The following is a 22676-nucleotide window of genomic DNA, read 5'->3' on the forward strand; positions in this document are numbered from 1 at the left end:
GGTGGTGAAGGCCCAGATCTGGCCCTGATGCTGAGGATGAAGAAGAGAGGAGGTAGTGGAGGAGACCTCAGACTTTGGGCCAGATGCAGCTGAGTCCTGGGCCAAGCTTTGCCATTGGTGAATTATGCGGCCTCGAAGAGGTGATTGAATAGCTCTGAACTTCGGTTTCCCTGTCTGGGACGTGGGGGCAGCAGTGTCTACCTCACATTGTGATCATGAGCGCCAGGCCTCCGGTGGATGGTCATTCCCATTGTTCGTTATGTGAGAGAGAATGGTAAGGAGGTGAAATCGATGGGCAGGGCCAGCTGATCACCTTGTGGGGCGAGAGGTGGGTGTTTGTAGATGGTGTTACATCAGTGTAGGCAAGGCAGAGGGAGGGCTGAGAGGGTTGAGTCATTTGGACATTGTGAATTTGATGTGCCATTGGGATGCCAGGGTGGATGTGAGGACCAGCAGGCAGTCGGAAACATTTGCATTTTTCTCCCCTGGAGCGTCTTCTCTTTGAAAGCAGAGAGTGTATCTTTATTCACTGTTTTTATTTTAGAGCCTGGAATACTGAAGTTGCCTATTACATATTGGATGGTTGGATATACACATAGGAGACAGATCTGAGTAAAAGCTCATTTCTGAGCCAAGAGATGGCACCAGAAAGTGGTTTTATGTGTTATTGCAGAATACATTTTCGCGGTGAAAAACCTAAATGAAACAGGATTTTCATGATACTTGGCTTTTGTCTTGTGTTCACAGATTACTAAATGACTTAGTGCAAACTTCAGTTGCCCTCGGTGAGGGAACAGACTTTCTTGGATATAAATAGTTCGTAGATTCTCCTGAATGGCCCGTATGAGAGCTCTTCTGATGTGGTTAATAATAGGAGTTTTAAAGAGGCTGTTCAGGTTTTAGAAGACGTTTCAATGAACTGTAAAAAGCATCCCAGCACATGTGTTTGCCTATTCAGTTTTTCAGGGTTGAGAATTCGTAGTATGAGGTGCCAGGCTCCGTTCGGGGACTGTCTGATCTGGGGCCCCAGTGTTGTCAGCAGAGCCCTGCAGGGCTTCTTCTCTTGGCAAGTTATACAGTGCCTTGGAAGTGCAGGGGCAGGGCCTGGTGCTTTGGGTTGAATGTGCCACCCTGTAGGATGGAGCCTTTTCTCCTCTCCTTTTCCCAATGCTACTTTGGAGGGGGAAGGCTTCCTCAGCCAGGTGCCGGCGACTACCTGAGAACTCAGAGCTGCTGCAAGCCAGGCTGGCCACACAGTAGGTGGCGCTCCTCCACCTCAGTGCCGCAGGGACAGCGGGCTGCGGCTGTCAGGCTGTGGTCCCTCAGGATGCTGGGGGGTGGCATTGACCTTAGAGTCTGGATAAACTAGTAGTTTCTTTTCTTAGAATTCACTGTCATGATACCATTTGCATAACCTTGTTCCTCACTGTTTTCTTTGATTGGAAACTAGTGTTGACTGTTTTGTCCCTACCCTCAGTAATTTTTCAAAGTGGACGTGTGTCCTGCAAAGAGGATTCTCTGTCAGTGTTACCAGGTGACCACACCTCCAAGAATAATGTGTTTTGTTGTTTTAGAGTCTGTAGCTCGTTCAAGCAAACTGCTGGGTTGGTGCCAGAGGCAGACAGATGGCTATGCAGGGGTAAACGTGACAGATCTCACCATGTCTTGGAAAAGTGGCTTGGCCCTTTGTGCAATTATCCATAGATACCGCCCGGACTTGATGTAAGTTGTGATCAAACTTTATGTTTTTTTAATATTCCCCAAGGATCTCAGACCACTCTGTTATCAAGTAATATTTTGTCCTTTTTCCTAGAATGAGGTTCATAGTATACTTTCTCTAGAAGGCAGTGATTTTGATTTCACTGTATTTGAAACTCTGTATGTCATGTATTATATAGCTCAACCCAGGAATGATTTTTATTTTTATTTTTTTCCAATAAGTCTTTTGCGCTCCTATAGCTGAGTTTTAAAAATCACAACACTGATAAGTCAAAAACTGGTTTTGATACCCACCTCGGCCTGTTAGCTTCACACAGAGGAAAACTCTGTTTACTGACCCCGATTGAACTCTTCGTTTCAGCCAGCTATCTCTCAAAATCTTTTTTTTTTTTTTTTTTTTTGAGACGAGGAGTCTCGCTCTGTCCCCCCAGCTGGAGTGCAGTGGCGCCATCTCGGCTCACTTCAACCCCACCTCCCGGGTTTACGCCATTCTCCTGCTCCAGCCTCTGGAGTAGCTGGGACTACAGGCGCCCGCCACCACGCCCGGCTAATTTTTTGTATTTTTAGTAGAGACGGGGTTTCACCACGTTAGCCAGGATGATCTCGATCTCCTGACCTCATGATCCACCCACCTCGGCCTCTCAAAGTGCTGGGATTACAGGCATGAGCCACCGCGCCCGACCTAGCGCTCTCTCAAGTTCTGTGGGTCACAGGGGAAACCTGGCTAGAACATTTGGCCAGCTCAAGGCAAATGTGTCACTACTAACAAAGCAAAACATCATGAACACTTAACCAGTTCATGATGGTTCATTGGTATTTTCTCTGTGTTAAAGACTGCATTTTTTACAGACATATTCTGTTGTCCTACCCACCTATCCCAGTGACATCTCCTTTGGCCATTCTCCACTCACCTGTCTATAGAATCAGCACTCTGGGGTGACCCCAGGTCAGCTGTGGGGGCCAGCACACTCAGGTTCCCCCATTGGCATTTGTTACCACGGAAGCCAGACAGAAGGATTCAGAAGCAGAGCATGTTGCGTTATTTTGGTTTCCTGTCCTTTCCATCATGAGGTCCACTTAAGAGGCCAATTTCTGTTTGTTTTGTTTAATGATTGCTTAAAGAATCCTGCAAGATATAGTTGCTATTTATATGATGGTTATAAACTGACGAGGCAAGAGCTGGTAAAAATAGCCTTGTGCAGTGTGGATTACCAATGGGGATTTCTGGTGTGCTTGGATGGAGGTAAGTGACCTCTGCTGCTCCTGTCACTTAGCTCACCCAGCAGTTGATAACAAGTAAGTAAGAATAGGGCTTATTCACTCCCGCCAAAGAAAGGGGGTGGGGCAAGGAAGAGCAGCTTGGGAAAGATTGTAGTCAGTGGCAGAGGATGGGCAGGTGAGTCAGCTCTGTTCCGAATGGAACAGGCAGAAGTGGTTGAGGGAGCCTAGCAGGTGGGGGTGGAGGGGCACCGGGCGAAGGTTAGGGGACCGTCTTCTGGGAAGGCAAAGCAGCACAGGGACAGCGCGGCACTGTTCAGCAGCAGTGGGGTCATAGTTTCAGGGGCTGAACCTACAGTGAGGGGGAGTTTGAGAAAGTGGAAAATGCTGTGGGGTCCTAGGTTAACACAGAATAAGGGCTGCTGGGTTAGCCTGAAGTCATGTAAGGAAGAATGCGATCAGTCTTCTGAAAAGCAAGAGGCTTAAACCCAGTAGGAAATGGCCATTAATCTAAATAGGAAACTTAGCAATGGAAACATTTTTTGAGGAAGATTTTGGAATTTCCCCTCCAGGAGAAGGCTAAGATTCATCAGAGCTGATTTAGTACCTTAACAGCTCGTCGGGTCTAAGGGCCATGGTGGGTGACAGTCCCGGGCCTGTAGGGGTAATCTGATTCAAATAGATGTATCGTGTTTTCACATTAGTTTAATATGGATGGGCCATATGCAAGGATCAAGATATGTTAAAGATAAGATAGTTCCCATTATTTTTTATTTTTATTTTTAGAGACAGGGTCCCCCACCCTATTTCTCGGGATAGAGGGCAGTGGCACAGTCATAGCTCATTGCAACCTTGAACTTGCAGGCTCAAGTGATTCTCCTGCCTCAGCCTCCCACATAGCTAGGACCATAGGTACATGCCGCCATGCCTAGCTAATTTTTAATTTGAATTAAATTTTTAATTTAAATTGAGCTCCGGGGCTCAAGCAATTCTGCTGCCTCACCATTCCAAAGTGTTGGGATCACAGGTATGAACCACTGTGCCCAGCCAGTTCCTATTCTCAAGCTCACATTTTAGTGGTAAATTTGTGTTACCAGAAAAATGAGAGTAGTTTTTCGACTTTTTCCCTTTTTTTTTTCTTTGGTGGGTAAACCTTTCATCACTTCCTGAGGTTACTTTGCTTTTCCTTAGTAAAAAGAAAAAGAACAAGAGGTGAGATAAAACAGGTTTGTTCTAAGGTGTCCACGATGCACAGCACCCTGGATTTTAGCTGAAAACAGAGAAAGGACGATGACTCCAGGATACCGTGTTTCTGTTTAAGGACAGTCAACCTATCTTGATACATTTTCCTTGTCCTGTTTCTCAGAGATTTTGATTCTTTGGATGAGCAAAATGTGGAGAAGAATAACCAACTGGCCTTTGACATTGCTGAGAAGGAGTTGGGCATTTCTCCCATCATGACAGGCAAAGAAATGGCCTCCGTGGGGGAGCCCGATAAGCTTTCCATGGTGATGTACCTGACTCAGTTCTACGAGATGTTTAAGGACTCCCTCCCCTCTAGCGGTAAGGCCCGGGAGGAGCTGCTGCACCACCCCCGCTGCTGTGCTGTGGCCCGGCTGTTCCTTCCTTCCTCTCGACTGTCCCGCAGCAGTGCCACCAAACACAAAGTTACTCTGTGTTCTTACCAGTTAGCTGTCAGGGAAATCTCTGGAGCTTTGCTTCATTATTTTTCCCTTCTCTAGTAGTATGTTCTCAACCCCTCATTCTTTCCCAAATCTTTCTCGCTGCATTTATAAAAATGCAGAAATCGTTCCTGTACCAAGTCTTTTTCCATGACTCCACCACCTTCTAGTGCTCGCGCTCTCAGAGCCAGCCTTTTTGAAGAAGTGGTTTGTGCTTGTGGCCTCTGCTTCTGCACGGCCCAAACTTCATAACGGGTTATAAGCCGGCTTCTCCTCACACTGCGCTACCGCAGCTGTTCCCCAGTGAGGAGGATTCCCACCTCCTAACTCTTTTCTCAGTTCCCATCTCTCACGCACTTGCTTTTCTGCATTGTGGGGCGCCGGAGAACGATGTCCCTTTTCTTGGAATCCTCTCGTCTCCTCCATATCTGTGATCCTGAACCACACTTGTCCCCCTTCTTTCTCCTGTCACTGTGCCTTCTCCGGCTTCTTTCTACTCCTACCTCTTAGCACTTACCAAAAGTCTTTGCTTGGCCCTCAGCTTGCTGCCTCAGGCTCTCATAGTGCTACAAAAAATATTCCTGTTGTCATTAATTGTCACTTTAGAGTAAGTGTAGCATGAGGCTAGAGTGTTGGCTGTGGGGTCTGACCTGGATTTACAGTATCCCAGGCTTCCACTCCTGGCCTTAGGCAAGTTACTAAATTTTCCTGTGTCTCGCTTTCTGTCACCCTGTCTTGTAAAATGGGATAATGGGTGTAAAATGGGGATAATATGTATAATTACATTGTGCTGTGCCAAGAAGGATGTTCGGCCAGTGGAAGTACTTAATAAATGTTAGTGATTTACTATGAATTAATGACTATTTTAAAAATTACTGTTGTTATTAATGAAACATTGAAATCCAAAAAACTTGTGTTACCACTTTCCAGTACTTTCCAGCCCATGTATTCTTGTAGGGCTCGGTGGCTTTTCCTGGTTAGCCATGCCATTCTTACAACAGAAAGCCACAGCTCTAACACTGATGTACCCATGCAGTGCCACCCGTCTGTGTGCAGCTCAGAGCGTGGCATCTGCATACACTAAAACCAGGAACCCTGAGTTCATCGCCTCTCTGCTTTTCTCTCTCCCTCCCTCTCTGTCCGTTCCGAAATTTTTATCACAAAACGAGCCTTCAGCACTCTGCTGTAACTAACAATCACAGCCAGCTTCCAACTTCTGAAAAGCAAAAGTGCAGGTTTTGGTAACTGAAGTAGATTGGGAAGAAGAGTCATTTTTGTTGATGTGGATGAAAAAAAGAAGGCTCAGTGTCCATACCCAAGTATGCATTTCCTCCGTGGAGTTTCCTGCTGAGGCCACGTGTTGTCATAGCTGGTGAACCTTTAGAACTTTCTGAGGCTCTGCGAACCATCCATAAGGGAGAGTAGTTTTGGGCGGGATTTTGCGTTGCCCTCAAGGGCTGTGCTTGAACATCACTGGTTTCTGTTCCCAGACACCTTGGACCTAAATGCAGAGGAGAAAGCAGTCCTGATAGCCAGCACCAGATCCCCTATCTCCTTCCTAAGCAAACTTGGCCAGACCATCTCTCGGAAGCGTTCTCCCAAGGTATGTGGAGGAGTCTCTCGACCGGCTGCAAAGCTAATGGCAAGGTATGTGTGGCTAGAATAATGCAGTTTCCCTTCTCCCTTGGTACAGGATAAAAAGGAAAAGGACTTGGATGGTGCTGGGAAGAGGAGAAAGACCAGTCAATCAGAGGAGGTGAGATTCACTTGGGGAATTGCTAGAATGGTCATGAGGAATAGCCCTTTTTGGTTAAAATCCTTCATTTCCACAATGGTATTGCCAGGTCTTTTCCTATTCATCCTTTATGAGAATTTCTGCTGGGCTTTTTCTTTTCTTTTTTTTTTTTTTTTTTTTTTTTTGAGACAGAGTCTTGCTTGTTGCCCAGGCTGGAGTATAGTGGCGTGATCTGGGCTCACTGCAACCTCCGCTTCCTGGGTTTGGGCTCCTGCCTCAGCCTCCCAAGTAGCTGGGATTACAAGTATGTGCCACCACACCCAGCTAATTTTTGTAAATTATTTATTTATTTATTTATTTATTTTGAGACAGTTTGGCTCTATTACCTAGGCTGGAGTGCAGTGGTGCAATCTCGGCTCACTGCAGCCTCCACCTCCAGTGTTCAAGCGATTCTCATGCCTCAGCCTCCCAAGTAGCTGGGATTATAGGTGTGTACCACCATGTCCTGCTAATTTTTGTATTTTTAGTAGAGATGGGGTTTCACCATGCTAACCAGGCTGGTCTCAAACTCCTGACCTCAAGTGATCCGCCCACCTCATCTTCCCAAAGTGCTGGGATTACAGGCCTGAGCCACCGCGCCCGGCCAGGTCCCAGTACTCTTTATATGGCCCTAGCTTGAGACTTGCTGTCCCCTTGTGGACACGGGAGCTTTGAGAGCTGAGCCAGACCACCAGCCCCCGTGCCAGGTCCTGAGCGCACTTCTGTGAGGGAGGGACATGGGGGGAGCCTCCTGTCACAGCGCCGGGTTCTTTGGGGTTGGTATTGATCAGGAGGAAGCTCCCCGGGGCCATAGAGGAGAAAGACCGACCCTGGTGAGCACTCTGACAGACAGGAGGATGGACGTTGCCGTTGGGAACCAGAACAAAGTGAAGTACATGGCAACCCAGCTGCTGGCCAAATTTGAAGAGAACGCACCCGCACAGTCGGTCGGCACACGGAGACAGGTAAACCCAACCCGTGCCTCGCCCACACTGATGTGGTCAGGCCACACAAGAAGAGGGGATCTTTTCTGTCCATTGAGATGGGCTGTGTCACAGACCCTGCGGTTCATGGGCTCAAGACGGGCGTCTGGCTTTCCCTCGCCTGACTGCAGCAGAGAAGAGCCCTTTATCTGCTTGCTTCAGGCTCTGAGGGTCGCTCTGTCCTCAGCATTCTGGCCTGGGTTGTCCCCTGACAAGAATCAGCAGAGGGATCTAAAAGAATCTGTATTCATATACCTGTACATCTGTGCACGTTTGCAGATATATTTAAATTTAGAGAAGTACACACTTACTGAGGAACATGCTGAGAAGTACAGTAAAGGTAATGAAGCCACCTGTGATTCTATTAATTTTTTCCTGCCCTTCTTTCTGGTCTTTTTTTTTCAGTGTATTCTTGTTTTTGTAGATAAGGTCATTCTTAACATATACTTGTCGATTCTCCTTTTTTCATTTCACCTTAGGCATTCCCATGTTGTCCCTGACTCTACAAGCACCTTCTAGAATGTGTGGGCATCAGGCTTCTCTTAGCTGTTGCTCTAGTGTTGGATGTTCAGGTTATTTCTCATCTTTCATGATAAGATACAGAGATAAACGTTCTTATGATAAACCTTATTTTGTGTGTTGCAGCAGTTTCTCGGGATATTTTCCTAGGACTATGAGCATTGAGTGCTAAGTGGCACTCCCACACACCATGCATGAGAGTGCATGGCAGCAGCTTGTGGCTTGGGGTGTCTTTGTTAGGGTGTGTCTCTCCCCTTGCTTGTCTAAAAGTCACTCTGACTTCTTACAAGAGGTGGGCCTGGGATTTTGGAGATTGACACTGCAAGTGTCTCATAAATCTCCATGATAACTGGAGAGAGCAGCCGGAGGGCAGCGGCCCCTTCTCTGAATTTCCCTTCACTCTCTTCATCTTCTCCATGCCCATCAGCCATTCTTCCTATGGACCAGATGGGTGGGAGCAGCTTTGCTTGGAGTCTGACCGTAATTAACGACCTGCCACATCTAGTCTTTGCACGCCAGTCTTTTCATGCTGTGGCTCACAGAAAAGGTGATGATATTCACTGATAAACAGTTGAGGTTGTCTGGAGGCTCTGGCAGTCCCAGGTTCCCCTGCCTTGCTTGGGAAGGCTGGAATGCTGCCCGTTAGAGGAAGGTTGCCTCTAAGAGAAGGTTACTTTCCTCATTTTGGATGGGAATATTAGTTTTCCAAATCAGAATTAGTGGTTTCGACTCAGAGAACATTTAGCTTGGAAAAGAGATGATGCGTATTACAGCTTCTGTTTTCCTTTTTCTGTTCTTTTGCATTTGCTTTTGGTTTGGGGGAGGCTGTTTGCTTTGCTTTAGAAGTGTAACTTTCTAAGAATGAATCCTCCCTCTTCCCCACAGTTCACAGGTGTGGGGCTGTCCCCTGTGAGTTCTTTCTGTTCTTCTCCCACCTTAATGTACTTTTATTTTGTTTTGTCTCCATGTCCTGTCCCCACCCACACTTGGCCTGTGTGTCCCCAGCTGACACAAGAGCGTGGGGCCAGCCAGCCGTCCAGCTGCCTGCCCGGGCAGGTTCGCCCTGCCCCCACCCCGCAGTGGAAACAGGTAAAGGAACTGCCAGGGCCAGGATGGGTGCTGTCTCTCCAGGCCTTCCCACCCCGCTCCTGAGCCAGCCAGGGTTCAGGCCTGTGCTCTGGAATCCTAGCTCATGAGGGCCGGAAGTCTCCGCTCATTCGAGTAGTAGCTTTGGGAAAACATTGAACAGGCAGGGCTGACTGATTGCACGATTTCTGTAACTCCTGGGGATTTGAGAAAGAGTTAACAGGGAGACTGTTGATTTGGTTTGAAACTCGCTGAAGCGGTGTGGTAGGCGGCTCACCTAGGGGTACCCGAGCTCTTGGGTTTGCTGTTGTCCATTTGTCTCAAGCTGACTTTTTTCCAGCATGTCTCCTCGTGACCCTGGGAGAGAGAATTCTGAGTATGTCAAGCCTGAGAGTTGGGGCGTGGAGCCTTTTAAATAGGAAAATGTTATCCAGGAAAATAGTCTGGAACTGTGCGTTTGTGTTTGTTTTAAATCCTGGATGAAAGTATTCCTGGATGTTTTATTGGTGTTCTCTCTACATTTAAATGAATGTTTTTGGAAATTTTCACTAAAACCTTGGCAGGATCTCCCGGAAAACTGCGTATCCTAAGTGGTACAGAATAGGGCAGGTGATGGCATGCACTTTCTAAGAAAAAACCCAGCAGAGGAATCGGGAGCCCTGACTGTGGCTCCTCCATGTCACAGATGAGCAAGTCCCTGCTCTCGAGTGGAGCCAGGGTTGGCTGCCTTGTAGTCTGATATCATTTAGGTCTGCTGAGATGCCGAGAGGGCCGTGAGCTGGTCCTGGATGCCGTCAGCGCCTTCCGTAGTCGGTCTCCCCGGCCTCCTGTGCTGTAAAGTGACTTTATGGTCAGGAGATGCTGAGGGGTGGTGAGTTGGGTTTTATTTAAGTTACTTACATTCCGGCAAAAACGTTCCTTTCTAACCGTTCTTTTGTAACATAGCACGTTAAAGACAGGGCCCAAAAGGCTGAGATGGAATTTTGGGAGCAGTGTCCAAACTCACAACAGGAGACAAATTCACCCTTTCTCTGTGCATGAGGGAGGTCTTCTGAAAAATCTAATTGGAAATTTACTTGCATTTTATTTTCTTAACCTTGGCCTTGATGTCTCGGTGGAAGAATCGATTTGAAAGATGATGTTTAGTTGAGGATCTGTTGAAGGGGAAAGTGAACTCTAAATTGGATTCCAAAACCTCTTACAGTATTCATAACAGGTGCCTGAGGTGGGAGGAGCAGAGGGAGAGGGAGATGAGGAGTAATGCAGGCAAGTGGGGGAACGGGTGGCTGTGGCTGGAATGGTGCTGAGGGGCCGCTGGAAGCATCCTCCCTGGAGAATGTTGGTAGTCACTGCCAGCGCAACTTGTCACCTGAGTCAGTATGGTCGTGGTGGAGTAGGAGACTGGCAGGCTGTATGGGCAGTGGAATAGAACCATCAAAGTCAAACGCAGGTTCTGTGGGATGGGCACCAGATTACAGTTGGAGACAGTAGCTGGGCAGATGTATAAATGAGACTTGATTGGTGAGAAATCGTTAGCAGTGAGAACCCCATTAGGTTCTTTGGTAGCTTAGGGGATATCCAGTAGGGATCTGCGAATTTATCAGGTGGCAGGGAAGTAGCACTGTGAACCAAAACTCACAGTTCTTATGTCCGTGTGAAATGTATAGTATTCACATAGAACTTTCTCAGCTCTAAATCATGAATTTAGGCCTTCTAAATTTATCTCCTGAAAGAGTTGGAGTTGCAGTGTCAGATACTTGCAGAAACCTGGGACAGAGGAACCCCAGTGGTACCCGGGCCCTGCGTCTGATGCCTCCCATGGCTGGCCCTCCACATCTCCCTTCAGGAAGCGGGGCTGACTGGCAGCACCCCATTGTGACTCATAGTGCTTCTCTGGAGGTGGTTCAGAGGCAGGAGGGCATTGCCTGGCAGGGCAGTGATAGCTGAGTTGACAGAAGGGTCACCTTCAGCCTAGGTCATCGTATGGAAGAGGGAAAATAATAGCAGCTCAGCCTGCCAGTGGCTTCCCTTTATTTCCTTCCTTTGTAAACGCTGTGGCTCTTCCCATCCTTTTGCCTTTTGATCTCAGAAACACATCCTGAAGGCAAGCTCTGTGCGTTAACCAGCCCTAGTTTGGAAGTAGATTGTCATGGGAGCTCTGAGCGAGTACGGGGCTGTTTCCCCAGGCCTCGTGGCTTCCCTGCTCACCTGCTCCCTGCATGCTGCCCTGGGCACAAGGAGATGAGAGTTTCCCTGGAAGATATCAGAGAGGCCTGGGAATGTGTGATTGTTTCTCAAATACCAGGGACTTTGGGGCTTTGTAAATTGTAGACAGACTCTCGAAGGGAATATGGTGGAGGGGGCAGAATGAGAGAAATGCCAGGGACGTGTATATGGCATTTGAATGTTAGTGAGACACCTTTAATTTTAACATAATGCTCCTGCCTTTCTTGCATTTCCTTGTTAGTTTCCTGAAGCCCTTTGAGTACAGGGACTGAGGGGAGGGCAGCAGTGCCAGCCACTGTCACAGCTGTGCCCTGAAGAGGCTGCTGCTTCGCTGTATTGGGTGCACATGACCAAGCCCTTGAGAGGGGGTCTCTGTGTCCCCTCTTGGCGGTTGGCCTGTTTGCCCTTTCTCTCTACTCATCAGCAAGCCTATTTCTTATATCCCCGGCTTCCCTGAGAAAACCATTGTTCCCTGGCACCTGGAAGGTGCTACCTGCTGGTTCTCCCCAGTCCTGCAGATCACCTCTGTGGCTGTGCCCAGCAGAGGGTGCACGTCCCACCTGGGGGCCCACGGGAGACCACTGGGCTGCCGTCTGAGGATGAAGGGGCAAGGAAAGGCCTCCCTGGGGTACTTCTGACAAACGCCCTTCAGTCCTCCCAGAACCAGCCTCCACGTGGCCACTGTTTGAATAATGTTCTCTCTGTTTGTGTCTGTTGGTGTAAAAGCAACGGGAAAAGGAGTGTTCTCGGACCTGCCCCAAAAAAGTGATCACCCTGTCTCCTCCCCCTACTCCACCTCCCTGTCGGGCGCATGGCAGCCAGCAGGTGATCCTCTCTGCATGCTCCGTGGTCCTGTCTCTGTCTCCCTGCCTGTCTGTGTAGGTGGCTAGTGTAGAGACCAAGTCAGTTTCCCTCTTCTCAGCAGTAACTGTCAAGAAGAAAGGCCATGCGTAGAAACCATTTATGGTGGAAGCAACTTTTATGGCCCTCAGGATGGTGCATCCTACATTCACACCTGACCCTGGTCAGTCCCACCCACACCATGGAAACATGACTGTCCCACCATGAACTAGAAGTTCAGCTGTAACTGATGTTTGTCACGCATCCGAGGCCCAGAAGCCCTAAGAGCAGCCTGTTTTTCTGAAACCCCGCTGAAGGCAGCCCTTTTCTCTCGCTGCACAGTGAGGTGGGGTGAGGCCTTCGGGCGCTGCCACAGGGCTTCTCCACGTGAGTTTCGTTCCTTCTGATCTGGGAGCTCTGCCTCTTGCCCGTTCAGCGTCTTCCAACAAACACTCCTCCCCGCTGCACTCGCACACCAGGCAGAGCGTTCAGGAGCGGCCCCGGAGCCAGCCGCAGCCGTGGCTGGTGAGAACAGCAGGCAGTGAGGACAGCGGGCATGTGTCCGTGGCATGTTTGTAGGATGGCATTGTTGACCTTCATGGTATGTTTCTATAAAATAAAATGTGAGTTTCAAGAGCAGAATCTATGGAAAGACATTTTCCCACCTAAGGTGGCCTATTTAAAGGGTGATCGTAGTAACGAGACTGATTTTGAAGGCCCCACCTGTGTCCATGGCTCTCAGAACTGAGCCGTTGCAGGTTGAGCAGCTGCTGGGTGCCTTCATCTACACGAGAGCTAGCCGTCCTCAGCACCTGCTGTCACCTGGGAAGCACGCTCAATGCTTCTCAAGCCGTGTCTCCATCAGTTCTCACAATAACACTGTGAGGCAGGTGCTATTATTGGCTCCGTTTTCTAGGGAGGAGACTGAAGCATAGGGTGGAGAGGCCGTGTCACGTGTCTGAGTCACATAGTAAGCGCTCAGTGCATAGTGAGGTGGGGTGATGCCTTCGGGCGCTGCCACAGGGCTTCTCCACGTGAGTTTCGTTCCTTCTGATTCTGGGAGCTCTGCCTCTTGCCCGTTCAGCATCTTCCAACAAACACTCCTCCCCACTGCACTTGCACACCAGGCAGAGCGTTCAGGAGCAGCCCCAGAGCCAGACTGGAATCTGACTTGTGGGACCGGGGCCACGCTCTGGCCTCCCCCTGCCCACAGAGACATTATGCTCACGGGTGCTGGATAGGAGCAGCCATGTCAGAGGCCTTGGGACTGTTTTTCCACCGGCTCACGGCTGTAAGGCGAACCCTCAGCCAGCCAAAGAGTAATGCAAGCAGCCTTCCCTGATCCTGTGAGTGCAGCTCCTGGCTCCTCAGATGAGCAAGGCCATGTCCCTACCTACAGGTCTCTACCCTCTCACATATACCTTCCCGTCCATTCACCAAAAACACATTCACTTCTCCCTTTAGTAGATTATTCTTTGGCCCGATGCTCCTGTTCAGGGACCACTCCCCACTCTGGAGTTTCCTTTGGACTGCTGTCTTAGTCCTTTATTCTAGCCAATTTCCACCTCCCCACCTTTCCTTTCTAAAATGTCTTGTTGTGGAATGTGTCACCCTTTTAACCTGCCTCTCCTTCTAAACCTTCCATTTGATGCCTCTGATCTTACACCACTGTGTGAAAGAAGTATGCTTGTTCCACCTTGTACTAACCGTAGTTCATTATTGATCTGTGTAGCTGGCCTCACTGGAGGCCGGCGGGGGCAGAATGGCTGTGCAGAAGGTCGGCCTTGTGTCATGGGATTTGATACGGATGGGATTATGGTTACCTGGGAATGGGGTTAGTAGGGGAAGGGGATATGTGTTGAACTCTGAATTTCTGCCCCTGAATTTCCCACTGTTGCTTAGTAGATCCAAACAGAGCATTATGCATGGAGCTTAAGTTTCTACTTTATTGCCAACAGACATACAGGGATCTTGATGCTGACAACCGTGGCAAGCAGAGCCCCCACCATGAGAGGGTAAAAGAGCATGAACCCGTGGCATGGGATGCTGAGAGCCAAACAGACGGGGCACGCTGTGGTGGTGGGGCAGCGGGAAGGGATGTGGGGGATGGCCCCCTCCCCTTGCTTTTTGCACACTCTTGTCACCCAGCCAAGAGCCAGAATTCTTTTTGCTAGCAGTGTTGAGCAGTGCAAATAGCATTCGCTGTAAAGCAGGCACCCATCTGGCATTCAGATGGGATGCTGACCCTAAGTGTGTGTGTTCTGGTAAAGGGCCTTAGTGACTTCCCGTTTCTGCCCACTGTTCCCCTTCCAAGACCATGCTATTTCTACCCCCGAAATACGTGCCAGTGGTAGAGTAGTAGCATTGGACCGTCAGATATGACTTCTTAGGGAAAGGGTCTAGATCAGTATTCAAGTGGCATTCAAAAGTCACGGATCTTGAAGTGGAAATCCTGAGAGCCAAAGCTCTTACCAGCGTGAGGATTTTTCCAGTAGGGTAAGAATGAGGGGGAGAAAGGTAGGTGATGGCAAAATGGGGCTGTACCCGTGGAAAGCTTTAGTCTTTTCTGAAAACTAAGGGGGAAGTTACTGATTGCAGCTGGCCATCGTATAATGTGAGGGATAGCCGAGATGCCCAGTTAAAGAAGCTGGCTTACTTTAGGAAACTTTTGTTCTTGTTGTTCGTACCCGTAAAGATCTCCGAGTGGCTGTAGCTCTGCAGCTACTGGGAAGAGTCATCTCTAGTTGTTAATCTCACAAAAGCCATTTTGAGAAATGCAGTTGTGGCCAAGCAGTAAATTAGGTTACCCCTCGGACCCGATAGGAGCTAATCATAGTGCCATCTTCCTGCACCCTCTCACCGGGCTAGCAGCGGGCAGTGTGTGTGCTGCCTGAACCTGGTGCTGGGTCGGGGAGAGGAGACTGGGCTGGAGGTGAGCGTCTTTCCCATCCCCTTTCCATGGCCTCGCCCCACTGTGCTCACCCTTTTTGGGGCTGCCCCCCCCCCGGCACTGTGTGCCCAGCCTCTTTCTCCCTTCTTCCCAGGCTGTGTCCCCTCAAAAAGGAAAACAGCCCTTTTCATTGAGCAGGGCAGTGCCCTCCATTTTGGGGATCACATATTTAATGAGAGACTGATAATGTTTAATGAAACAGTGCCTAAAAGAAGGGAGGGGAAGGCCGGGCACGGTGGCTCACGCCTGTAATCCCAGCACTTTGGGAGGCCGAGGTTGGCGGATCACGAAGTCAGGAGATCAAGACCATCCTGGCTAACATGGTGAAACCCCGTCTCTACTAAAAATACAAAAAATTAGTCAGGCGTGGTGGCGGGTGCCTGTAGTCCCAGCTACTCGGGAGGCTGAGGCAGAAGAATGGCGTCAGCCCAGGAGGCGGAGCTTGCAGTGAGCCGAGATCGCGCCACTGTACTCCAGCCTGGGCGACAGAGCGAGACTCCGTCTCAAAAAAAAAAAAGAAGAGAGGGAAGCATGTTGAATAGGAGAGATTGGCAGTGAGAAACAATTTGAAGTTCAGGGCTGCTGTGCAGAGAGGGGAAGAGGTAGGGTTTTGAGCTCAGGAGGCAATAGTTTGCAGAGATGATTCTCTCTTTTTCCCTCTGAGCTGGTTTCTGCACTCCTCGGTGCAGGGCTCCAGACTGGATACTTTTGAGGACTTAAGTTCTTTTCTTGGACTTTGCCGCCGTCCTCCATAACCCTGCATGTGTACTCACCTGCTCTCTGCCCACCTCTGCCCAGCCCCCCACTCCTCCCCTTGGCTGTGACTGCTCTGCCCCCCAGGAGGCTACTGAGTCTTCCTCTTGCTTCCTTCTGGTGGGTGGTGCTTACAGCCATCCTCCCCAGCTCCCTCTGGGGCCTGTGTTGCTGAGCCCAGGGCCAGGGAGCTGGCGAAGTGTCTGAAGCAGAGGCTGTTGAAGTACCAGGTAACTGCCGCTCCATGTTGCCACTCCACGGAGCTATGAAGTGCACGTGACTGAGGTAGAGAGTGTGACCGATCTGGCTTGGAGCTGGAGGAGCAGAGGGCTTCCTCGTACCATGAGTTAATGCTGTCCTTCCCACCTGTAAATAGTTCATTCTGAACCTGGTGGGAAACTCAGCAGTTACTGGTTGCCAAAGCTTTCAGTCACTGCCTCACTCTCTGGCGACTGGGTTCCTAGCTGCATGGGCCCACGGCTAAGGAAGACCCTTGCTCAGTTTTGTTACATGTGCTATGTGCAATCTGTAGAGGACTTGGGCTCAAGCCTTTTCTCCTCATCGTTGCTTGGGATTCAGCTGCCTCCTTGGCAAGGAGAGCCTCTTTGAGCACTAGTGGAAGGAAGAGATGCTGCATTTCTGGCCCTTCTGTAGAAGGAGCAAGCTTCACTCTAGATTTGCTGTCTCCACTGTCTGCTACTTCTAAGGCCAATGGAGTGATGGGGTGGTGGGAGAATCTTTTTGCCCAGGAGAAATCCCAGCTCAGGCCGGGGGTTGCTCTCTGCAGAGCACAGAGCATGTGAGTCAACGAGACCCCCGCTCCCTCCCCTCCTTACCCACACAGAGGGAGGGCGAGGCTGTGCTGGGTGGCCCACAGCTGCGGGACTGCGTTCCAGGGCGTGCTCTGCTGCAAGCATGAGGGAAGGACAGATAAAAGCAAAACGGAAGCCTTGCATGGGCCACTTATGCTTCTGGGAGCTACTTTTTTTTTAGTACACATGGCATTTAGATAAAGGTCTAGAGTAAAAGGCTGTACAACTGCCAATCATCTTATGTTCAGAGGTCAGTGTGTGACTTAACATTTCCTTTAATTTTGTTTTTCTCCATCTTGTATTTTATAGCCAGAGCCCGAACCTCCTCGTCGATTTTTTGTCGACCAGTGGGAGCTTTCTCTTAGTCTCCGCTCCTCTGCCCGCCCCGCCTCTCCCTCCTCCGACTCCCTCCGACAGGTAGCATGGCCTAGGACTCACTAAAACTCTGCCCTCTGCAGCCTCCACTCACTTCACTTTTGCGAGTGTCATGTGCCCCAGGAGGTTGCAGGGTTCCTCACTTGGGCCTGCCTCCTGTAGGGAGCCGGCTGCATGTGTCGCTGTCTGCGTATGTCGGTCTGGTGTGTGAGGGCTGTGGCACACTCCTCAGCTAAAGTGGCTGCTGGCTTTCGTCCAACTGTATTTGACACATCCAGGTCTGTCGATGTGAACCGGCTTTGATGCTGTTTCAACTATATCAAATAATAATAAACGTTTTTCGGCCACTGGCTTTTTTAACTTCACATGTCTTCCAAAATAGTATGTGTTACAAAGTAGGAGCCGCAGTGTAACTAAATCACCTCAGTGGAGGGGTGACCATGCAGTGTTCTGGCTGCCTGTTGTCATCATTTGAGGAGTGAACGCGGCTGTCACCTGAAGTAGCGCTGGTCCAGTTGTGGGGAGTTTCTAGAGAGATTGGAAGATCTCTTTGCCACTCCTGTTGGTATTTCCCATCCTGGGTTGACGCCGGACCTCCCGGCATATGTGCATGGTAGCATATGCACACATGTGGTGTGCAGTGGGATGGATCCTGCAATGGCTACATTTCTGCTACTTTTTAAGAGGGATGAGAAGGAAACCATCACTTTTCATGCCAGAAACAAGTAGAACTTGAGCCTTCACCTCTCTTGTAGGGATGCTCGTCAGTGTTGCCGACTTGCTGAGAACTGAATGTGGCAGATGCCTTTGCGTGGGCAGCCCCAGACTGTCACTGCTGAGGTTGATGGTTTAGTTCAGGAGGGAAAGGTCCTGGCTGAGCAGTGAGGGCCCAGGGCTGGCTTGGTGTCCTGGCCTCATACTTGGCATCTGGCCCACACTCCCCTCCCCTGTGTCTGCTGCAGAATGAGAGAAATGCCATTTTCTGCTCCCTCAGTGTCAGCTATTAAGTTATCTGCTCAGCTCTGCCTGGTGTCTGTCGGTCCCAAGCCTAAGCTTCCTTAGTGTGCCTAAAGAAGGTTTAGATCTAAGAGCCACGTGTTTGTCTTGGCCACTAATAGGTATAATCTGTGAAGTTAATGGGCAAATGGCACCAATCCTTGGGAATCTTATTTTTGAATTAAAAACTATAATTGCTTCTTCAGCTCAGCTGAGCCTTGAGCTGAACCACAAGAACGGCTTCCTCATGTGTGCATCTGTGAGTCCCCCGAGCGCCTGCTTCCCCCTGCCCGGTGCTTCTGTGATTCTTCCTCACACGAGGCCTTATGCGTCTGTCCGTTCAGGCCATGCCCTAAGGGGGCTGTTGGCATCCCCAGGATAATGGCTCGTGGTGAGTTTCTGAGTCAGAATTAGGGTCAGGTTCCCCCCGGGGGCAGGGAGCCCCCTTCCTCCATGAAGTTCATGAGAGGAGCGCCACCCACGTGGTGGCGTGGCCATCTCCACATGGAAGGGTGACCTGGGTGTGGGAGTCTCTAGAGGACTTCCTCTCAGGACAGGTCACGGCAGGGCTGCCTGGGCACCCAGCTTAGCTGCGAGCAGGGCGGCTCACAGTGGAGACCTGGAAGTTTCTCTCGTGGTTTCTTCAGTGTTGCCAGAAAGAGGCTTGAGTTGGTTGGGTTTTTTTCTCTCACCTTTCTTCAGCCTCTAAAGTAATCCCTCCTGGCCTAGAACACATTCCCACCTCCCTGGGCTGATGGAGCAGCTTGGCTGCACGGCCACACCTCGTGGCCAACACGCCCAGCCCAGTCTAGAAGGCTTTGGCCTCAGCACCTGGATGGGCCACACGGGCCTCATCATGCTGCCCTCAGACCCCCAATACCATCAGCAGGGAGAATGGGCTGAGAAGACTTCTTCCAAAACAGCCTGGGAGCGTTGGCTGCCTGTGGCAGGCATTGTAGGGTCAAGCATCAGGAAGCAGGAAGAGATGGCAACGTCCGCTACCCACACGGAGGCGGCCTGTGCAGGAGCGAGCATGGCTCCTTCTGAGTGAGGAGATGGCCTCCTGGACCGTGAAAGGCGGCGTCAGCCTGGGCACCACTGCGTGCATGGGGGTGCCCCTCGAGTTCTGTGAACGCAGCCCAGCTGCGCAGGACCCAGGCCCTGCCTGCCCGTCTCTGCGCGTTCGCCCTGCCTTCTACCACTATTGCCTGGAATTGTGCAGTCCACAGAGATGGGAGAGACCCAGTTCTTCCCGAGGAAGACGCTTTCCCTGCAGCGGTCCTGTCTGTGCTGGTACCCCTGTGTGGACACTGACACGATGTTTTTCTTACCACCCGGTTTCCCTGCCTGTGAGCACTGTGTTGGCATGGTTTGCTGCTGCACCTTGTATTCAAATTGCACTTCCCAGAGATTTCTTTTTTTCCCATGTCTTCTTAATATATGTATTTTTTTCCTTCTCATTTCCCTTCATTCTGGTCATTTTGTAACCTTCAACCAATAGAAGTATATAAAGATGTACACGGGCGGAGTGAGCTCATTGGCTGAGCAGATAGCCAATCAGCTTCAGAGGAAAGAACCACCCAAAGCCCTTCTAGACAAGAAGGAACTGGTAAGAGACGTCTCCAGGCACTGTCTAGCTAGACGCAGCACAGCCGTGGGAAACACACCTGTGTGCTTGAGTCGCTTGTAACTTGTGTAGCCCGTGTATGCCATGCAGTAATCGCTTTTGAGGTTGTCTGGATTTTGATAACCAGATTTCTAAGACTGCAGTAGTTGTTGTGTGAGTCCAGGGACCCACATATATTCACATGAACTACGTCAGCACTGAATAGATACAGATACAGCTACCCTCAGAACAGGACTCTGCCAGCGTTTCCATTTGAGCTGGGGACCCTCGGGCCCCTTCTTGCCTTCTTCCATGTGCGTCTTTTCCATCGTGCCCCTCCCAACCCTTCTCACCCCTCTCCCTCCATTGCTGTTTCTCTAAGACTCTTTCTTATCAGTGTTTCCCAGCGTCGCCAGGCTGTATCATAGCATTACTCAAGTCTGGTGTGAGGCACTGTGATGCTGGCTCCCTCGTCCGCGGCAGCCTGACCTGGGCTTTTGCGGTTGTGCCCAGTGTTCCTTGTCAGCGCGTGGAGGCAGTGACCGTGGTGGTGCCGTCACTCTGTGGCAGAGCCAAGAGCACGGTTGACCCTAGCCAGTCAGTAGTCTGTCTCAAAGCAGACCACTTAGCGAGGGTTGGCTTTGTCTCGCCAGGCTGTGCCTCTAGGAGGGCCCGTGCGGCACTCCCTGAGGTGCTCCCCTTCCTCCCGACCGCCACCTGCAGGGCTCCATGAAGAAGGAGTTCCCGCAGAACCTGGGAGGCAGCGACACGTGCTACTTCTGCCAGAAGCGGGTCTACGTGATGGAGAGGCTGAGCGCCGAGGGCAAGTTCTTCCACCGGAGCTGCTTCAAGTGCGAGTACTGCGCCACCACCCTGCGCCTGTCGGCCTACGCCTACGACATCGAGGATGGTGAGACACCCCACGCCTCAGGTCCCACGGAGAAACTGGGCTTGGACAGTGTTTCCATCTGAGCTGGGCGCCTTCGGGCCCCTTCTGCCTTCTTCCATGTGCGTCTTTTCCATCGTGCCTCTCCCAACCTTTCTCGCCGCTTTCCCTCCACCGCTCTTTCTCTAAGACTCTTACTATCAATATTTCCCAGCGTCACCAGGCTGATGAGAATGGCATGCGTTTACCCAAGTCATTTCCCTGACTTCAGGGACACTTACTTGTGTTCTGACCTCAGGCTGTGAACTTGAGATAAAAGGAACACAAGACGAGGTTTTCGTCTTTACTTTACAGAAGGGGACTTGCACATCCATAGAAGTCACATATTTTGCCTCAGGTTGACGATGACAGCAAGTTGGAACTGGGTCCCAGGCCCCTGGGTTCTCAGACATTTGCTCTTGGAGATGCCTGCAAGGTGGTCCGTGTTAACGCCTCTCTGGCATCCGTCTGATCTCTCTTTGGTGGGTTGTGAACCACTGCACAGGGCCTGAATCTGATTTACTGTGGTGTTCAAGGCCTGGTCTTTGGCAACATGTGCCAGTTTTTACAATGAAAAGACCTTGAGGTAAACAGTAGAGAATTCTGCACACAGATGATAGAGCCGTCATGATGGGCAGAGGCAGGCTGGCTGCCATCTGAGGACCCTGCATTGATGACCCCCATCCCCATTCCTATAGGATGCTGCAGGGACTTCGTGGAAGGCAGTCTTATAGATTCCAGAGTAATGAGGGGGCCTAGATTAATAGGACAGGCAGTAATCTTTATAAGGTGGCATAAAGACCCTGACATTGATAAAAGATTGCGTGGCTGTGAGATCATACAGTGATGTCATCTAGGAGAGGGATGCCATGCAATTAGGACCTAGTCACTTCAGCTGTCCCGAGGATGAACAGACGGGCACCTCTGTCAGAAGGAGCAAGGAAGGAGCCCAGAGAGGTGAGCCGAGACAGACTGACTCTTGCATGGTGCCTGGCCCTTCTACTGTGTTGGTAAAAAGCACTCTGAGTCGGGGAAGAGTGGAAGAATTAGGATGCTGTTTAGATAAGGCAGGCAGATGGTTTGCTGTCAAGTCTTCTGTTCCACCTCTCCCACACACCTGCTCTCTGGATAGCACGTTTGATCTCAAGGATGGGGCCTGGCAGAGGGAGCCACCCAACCTCGCTCAGCTGTCCCTGATGCTCAGGGTGTTCTAGTTAGCTTCTCACCGTGGAGTCTGCCCGGAAAAAAGATGCTGCAAGGCACAGCTGATTGATCTGCGGGTACTTTTGCCCATGGGTGTGTGTGCATCTTTGCTGCCTTCTGTGAAAGATGCGGAAGTGTAATGTGTGCCTCCAGGAGCTCACGGTCCTGTGGGGATGGGGCCCATGAGGAGTAGCAGGCGACACGAGTACGTGCAGCGAACGGCTCGGTGCACAGCCTAGGTTGTGGCTTTGTAGACGCGCGGGGAGGAGGAAATCTGTGAAGTTCAAGAGCGGCTTGGAATGACCTCGCTGACCCTTGGCTAGACTTCGAGAGAGAAGGGTATGGTGGCGGAGTAGAGGGCAGACGTGCGCACCTGGCAGGACCTCGGGTGGCAGCGAGAGGCCGGGACAGGATGAGGCCAGCCTGATTGAGTGCAGTATTCTTAACACTGGAGCAGAGAAGACAGCCGTTCTAAACCAGCTCCCCAAATTTTAACCCAGCTTAGCCCCTCCACAGACCTCCCCCTCATCTGTCAGAGGACAGATGGACTACAGCCAGTAAGGAACTTTAGGGGCACTGAAGTTTTAGCCTGTTTTTTATCCAAGTTGCCGAGTGTCTCAGAAGTCTAACTGAAGAGGCTCAGAGAACAAAGAATAAGCTGGGGAGGTTGTGGCATGAGGAAGTAACCGAGGCCTTGTGCTGGGCCCCAACTCATCACGCCCTTTGTCCTCACAACAACCCCATTAGGTAACTCTTTTTATTATTGTAATCAGAAGTCAGGAAGCTGAGTTCAGAGAACTTACATATTGTTTGTTCAAGTTGACACAACTAGTAGTAGCTCGCTTGCACCAAATGACACCTAAGATTCATTCCAGGGCAGAGATTCAGGGATTGTGACTCCAGGCCCGCTGCCAACTCCATACTAGTAAATTAAGAATCATATTTGAAGATGTCCCCGTGTTTTACTTGTGGTGGTATTTGTTCTGTCTTCAGCTCTTTCTCGAGGATG

The 22676-nt window shown here is 50.4% G+C and overlaps 1 protein-coding gene across 11 annotated transcripts in view; it reads left to right on the plus strand.

Moving 5' to 3' along the window:
* Positions 1-22676, plus strand: part of MICAL3 (microtubule associated monooxygenase, calponin and LIM domain containing 3) — a 232758-nt gene that overhangs the window by 128651 nt on the left and 81431 nt on the right. For 6 of the 11 annotated variants that reach the window (XM_050746012.1, XM_050746011.1, XM_050746015.1 and 3 more), the window contains exons 12-22: positions 1575-1722; positions 4304-4500; positions 6110-6222; positions 6313-6375; positions 7185-7358; positions 8901-8984; positions 11934-12032; positions 14006-14062; positions 16872-16979; positions 19435-19542; positions 20263-20449. In XM_050746012.1, coding sequence (XP_050601969.1) covers positions 1575-1722; positions 4304-4500; positions 6110-6222; positions 6313-6375; positions 7185-7358; positions 8901-8984; positions 11934-12032; positions 14006-14062; positions 16872-16979; positions 19435-19542; positions 20263-20449 — 1338 coding nt within the window. The remainder of the gene's footprint in view (positions 1-1574; positions 1723-4303; positions 4501-6109; positions 6223-6312; positions 6376-7184; positions 7359-8900; positions 8985-11933; positions 12033-14005; positions 14063-16871; positions 16980-19434; positions 19543-20262; positions 20450-22676) is intronic. The other 5 variants (XM_050746022.1, XM_050746020.1, XM_050746021.1 and 2 more) reach the window with 3 other exon arrangements.

This window comes from Macaca thibetana, chromosome 10, assembly GCF_024542745.1.
Source record: "Macaca thibetana thibetana isolate TM-01 chromosome 10, ASM2454274v1, whole genome shotgun sequence".
Taxonomy (NCBI): Eukaryota; Metazoa; Chordata; class Mammalia; order Primates; family Cercopithecidae; genus Macaca; species Macaca thibetana.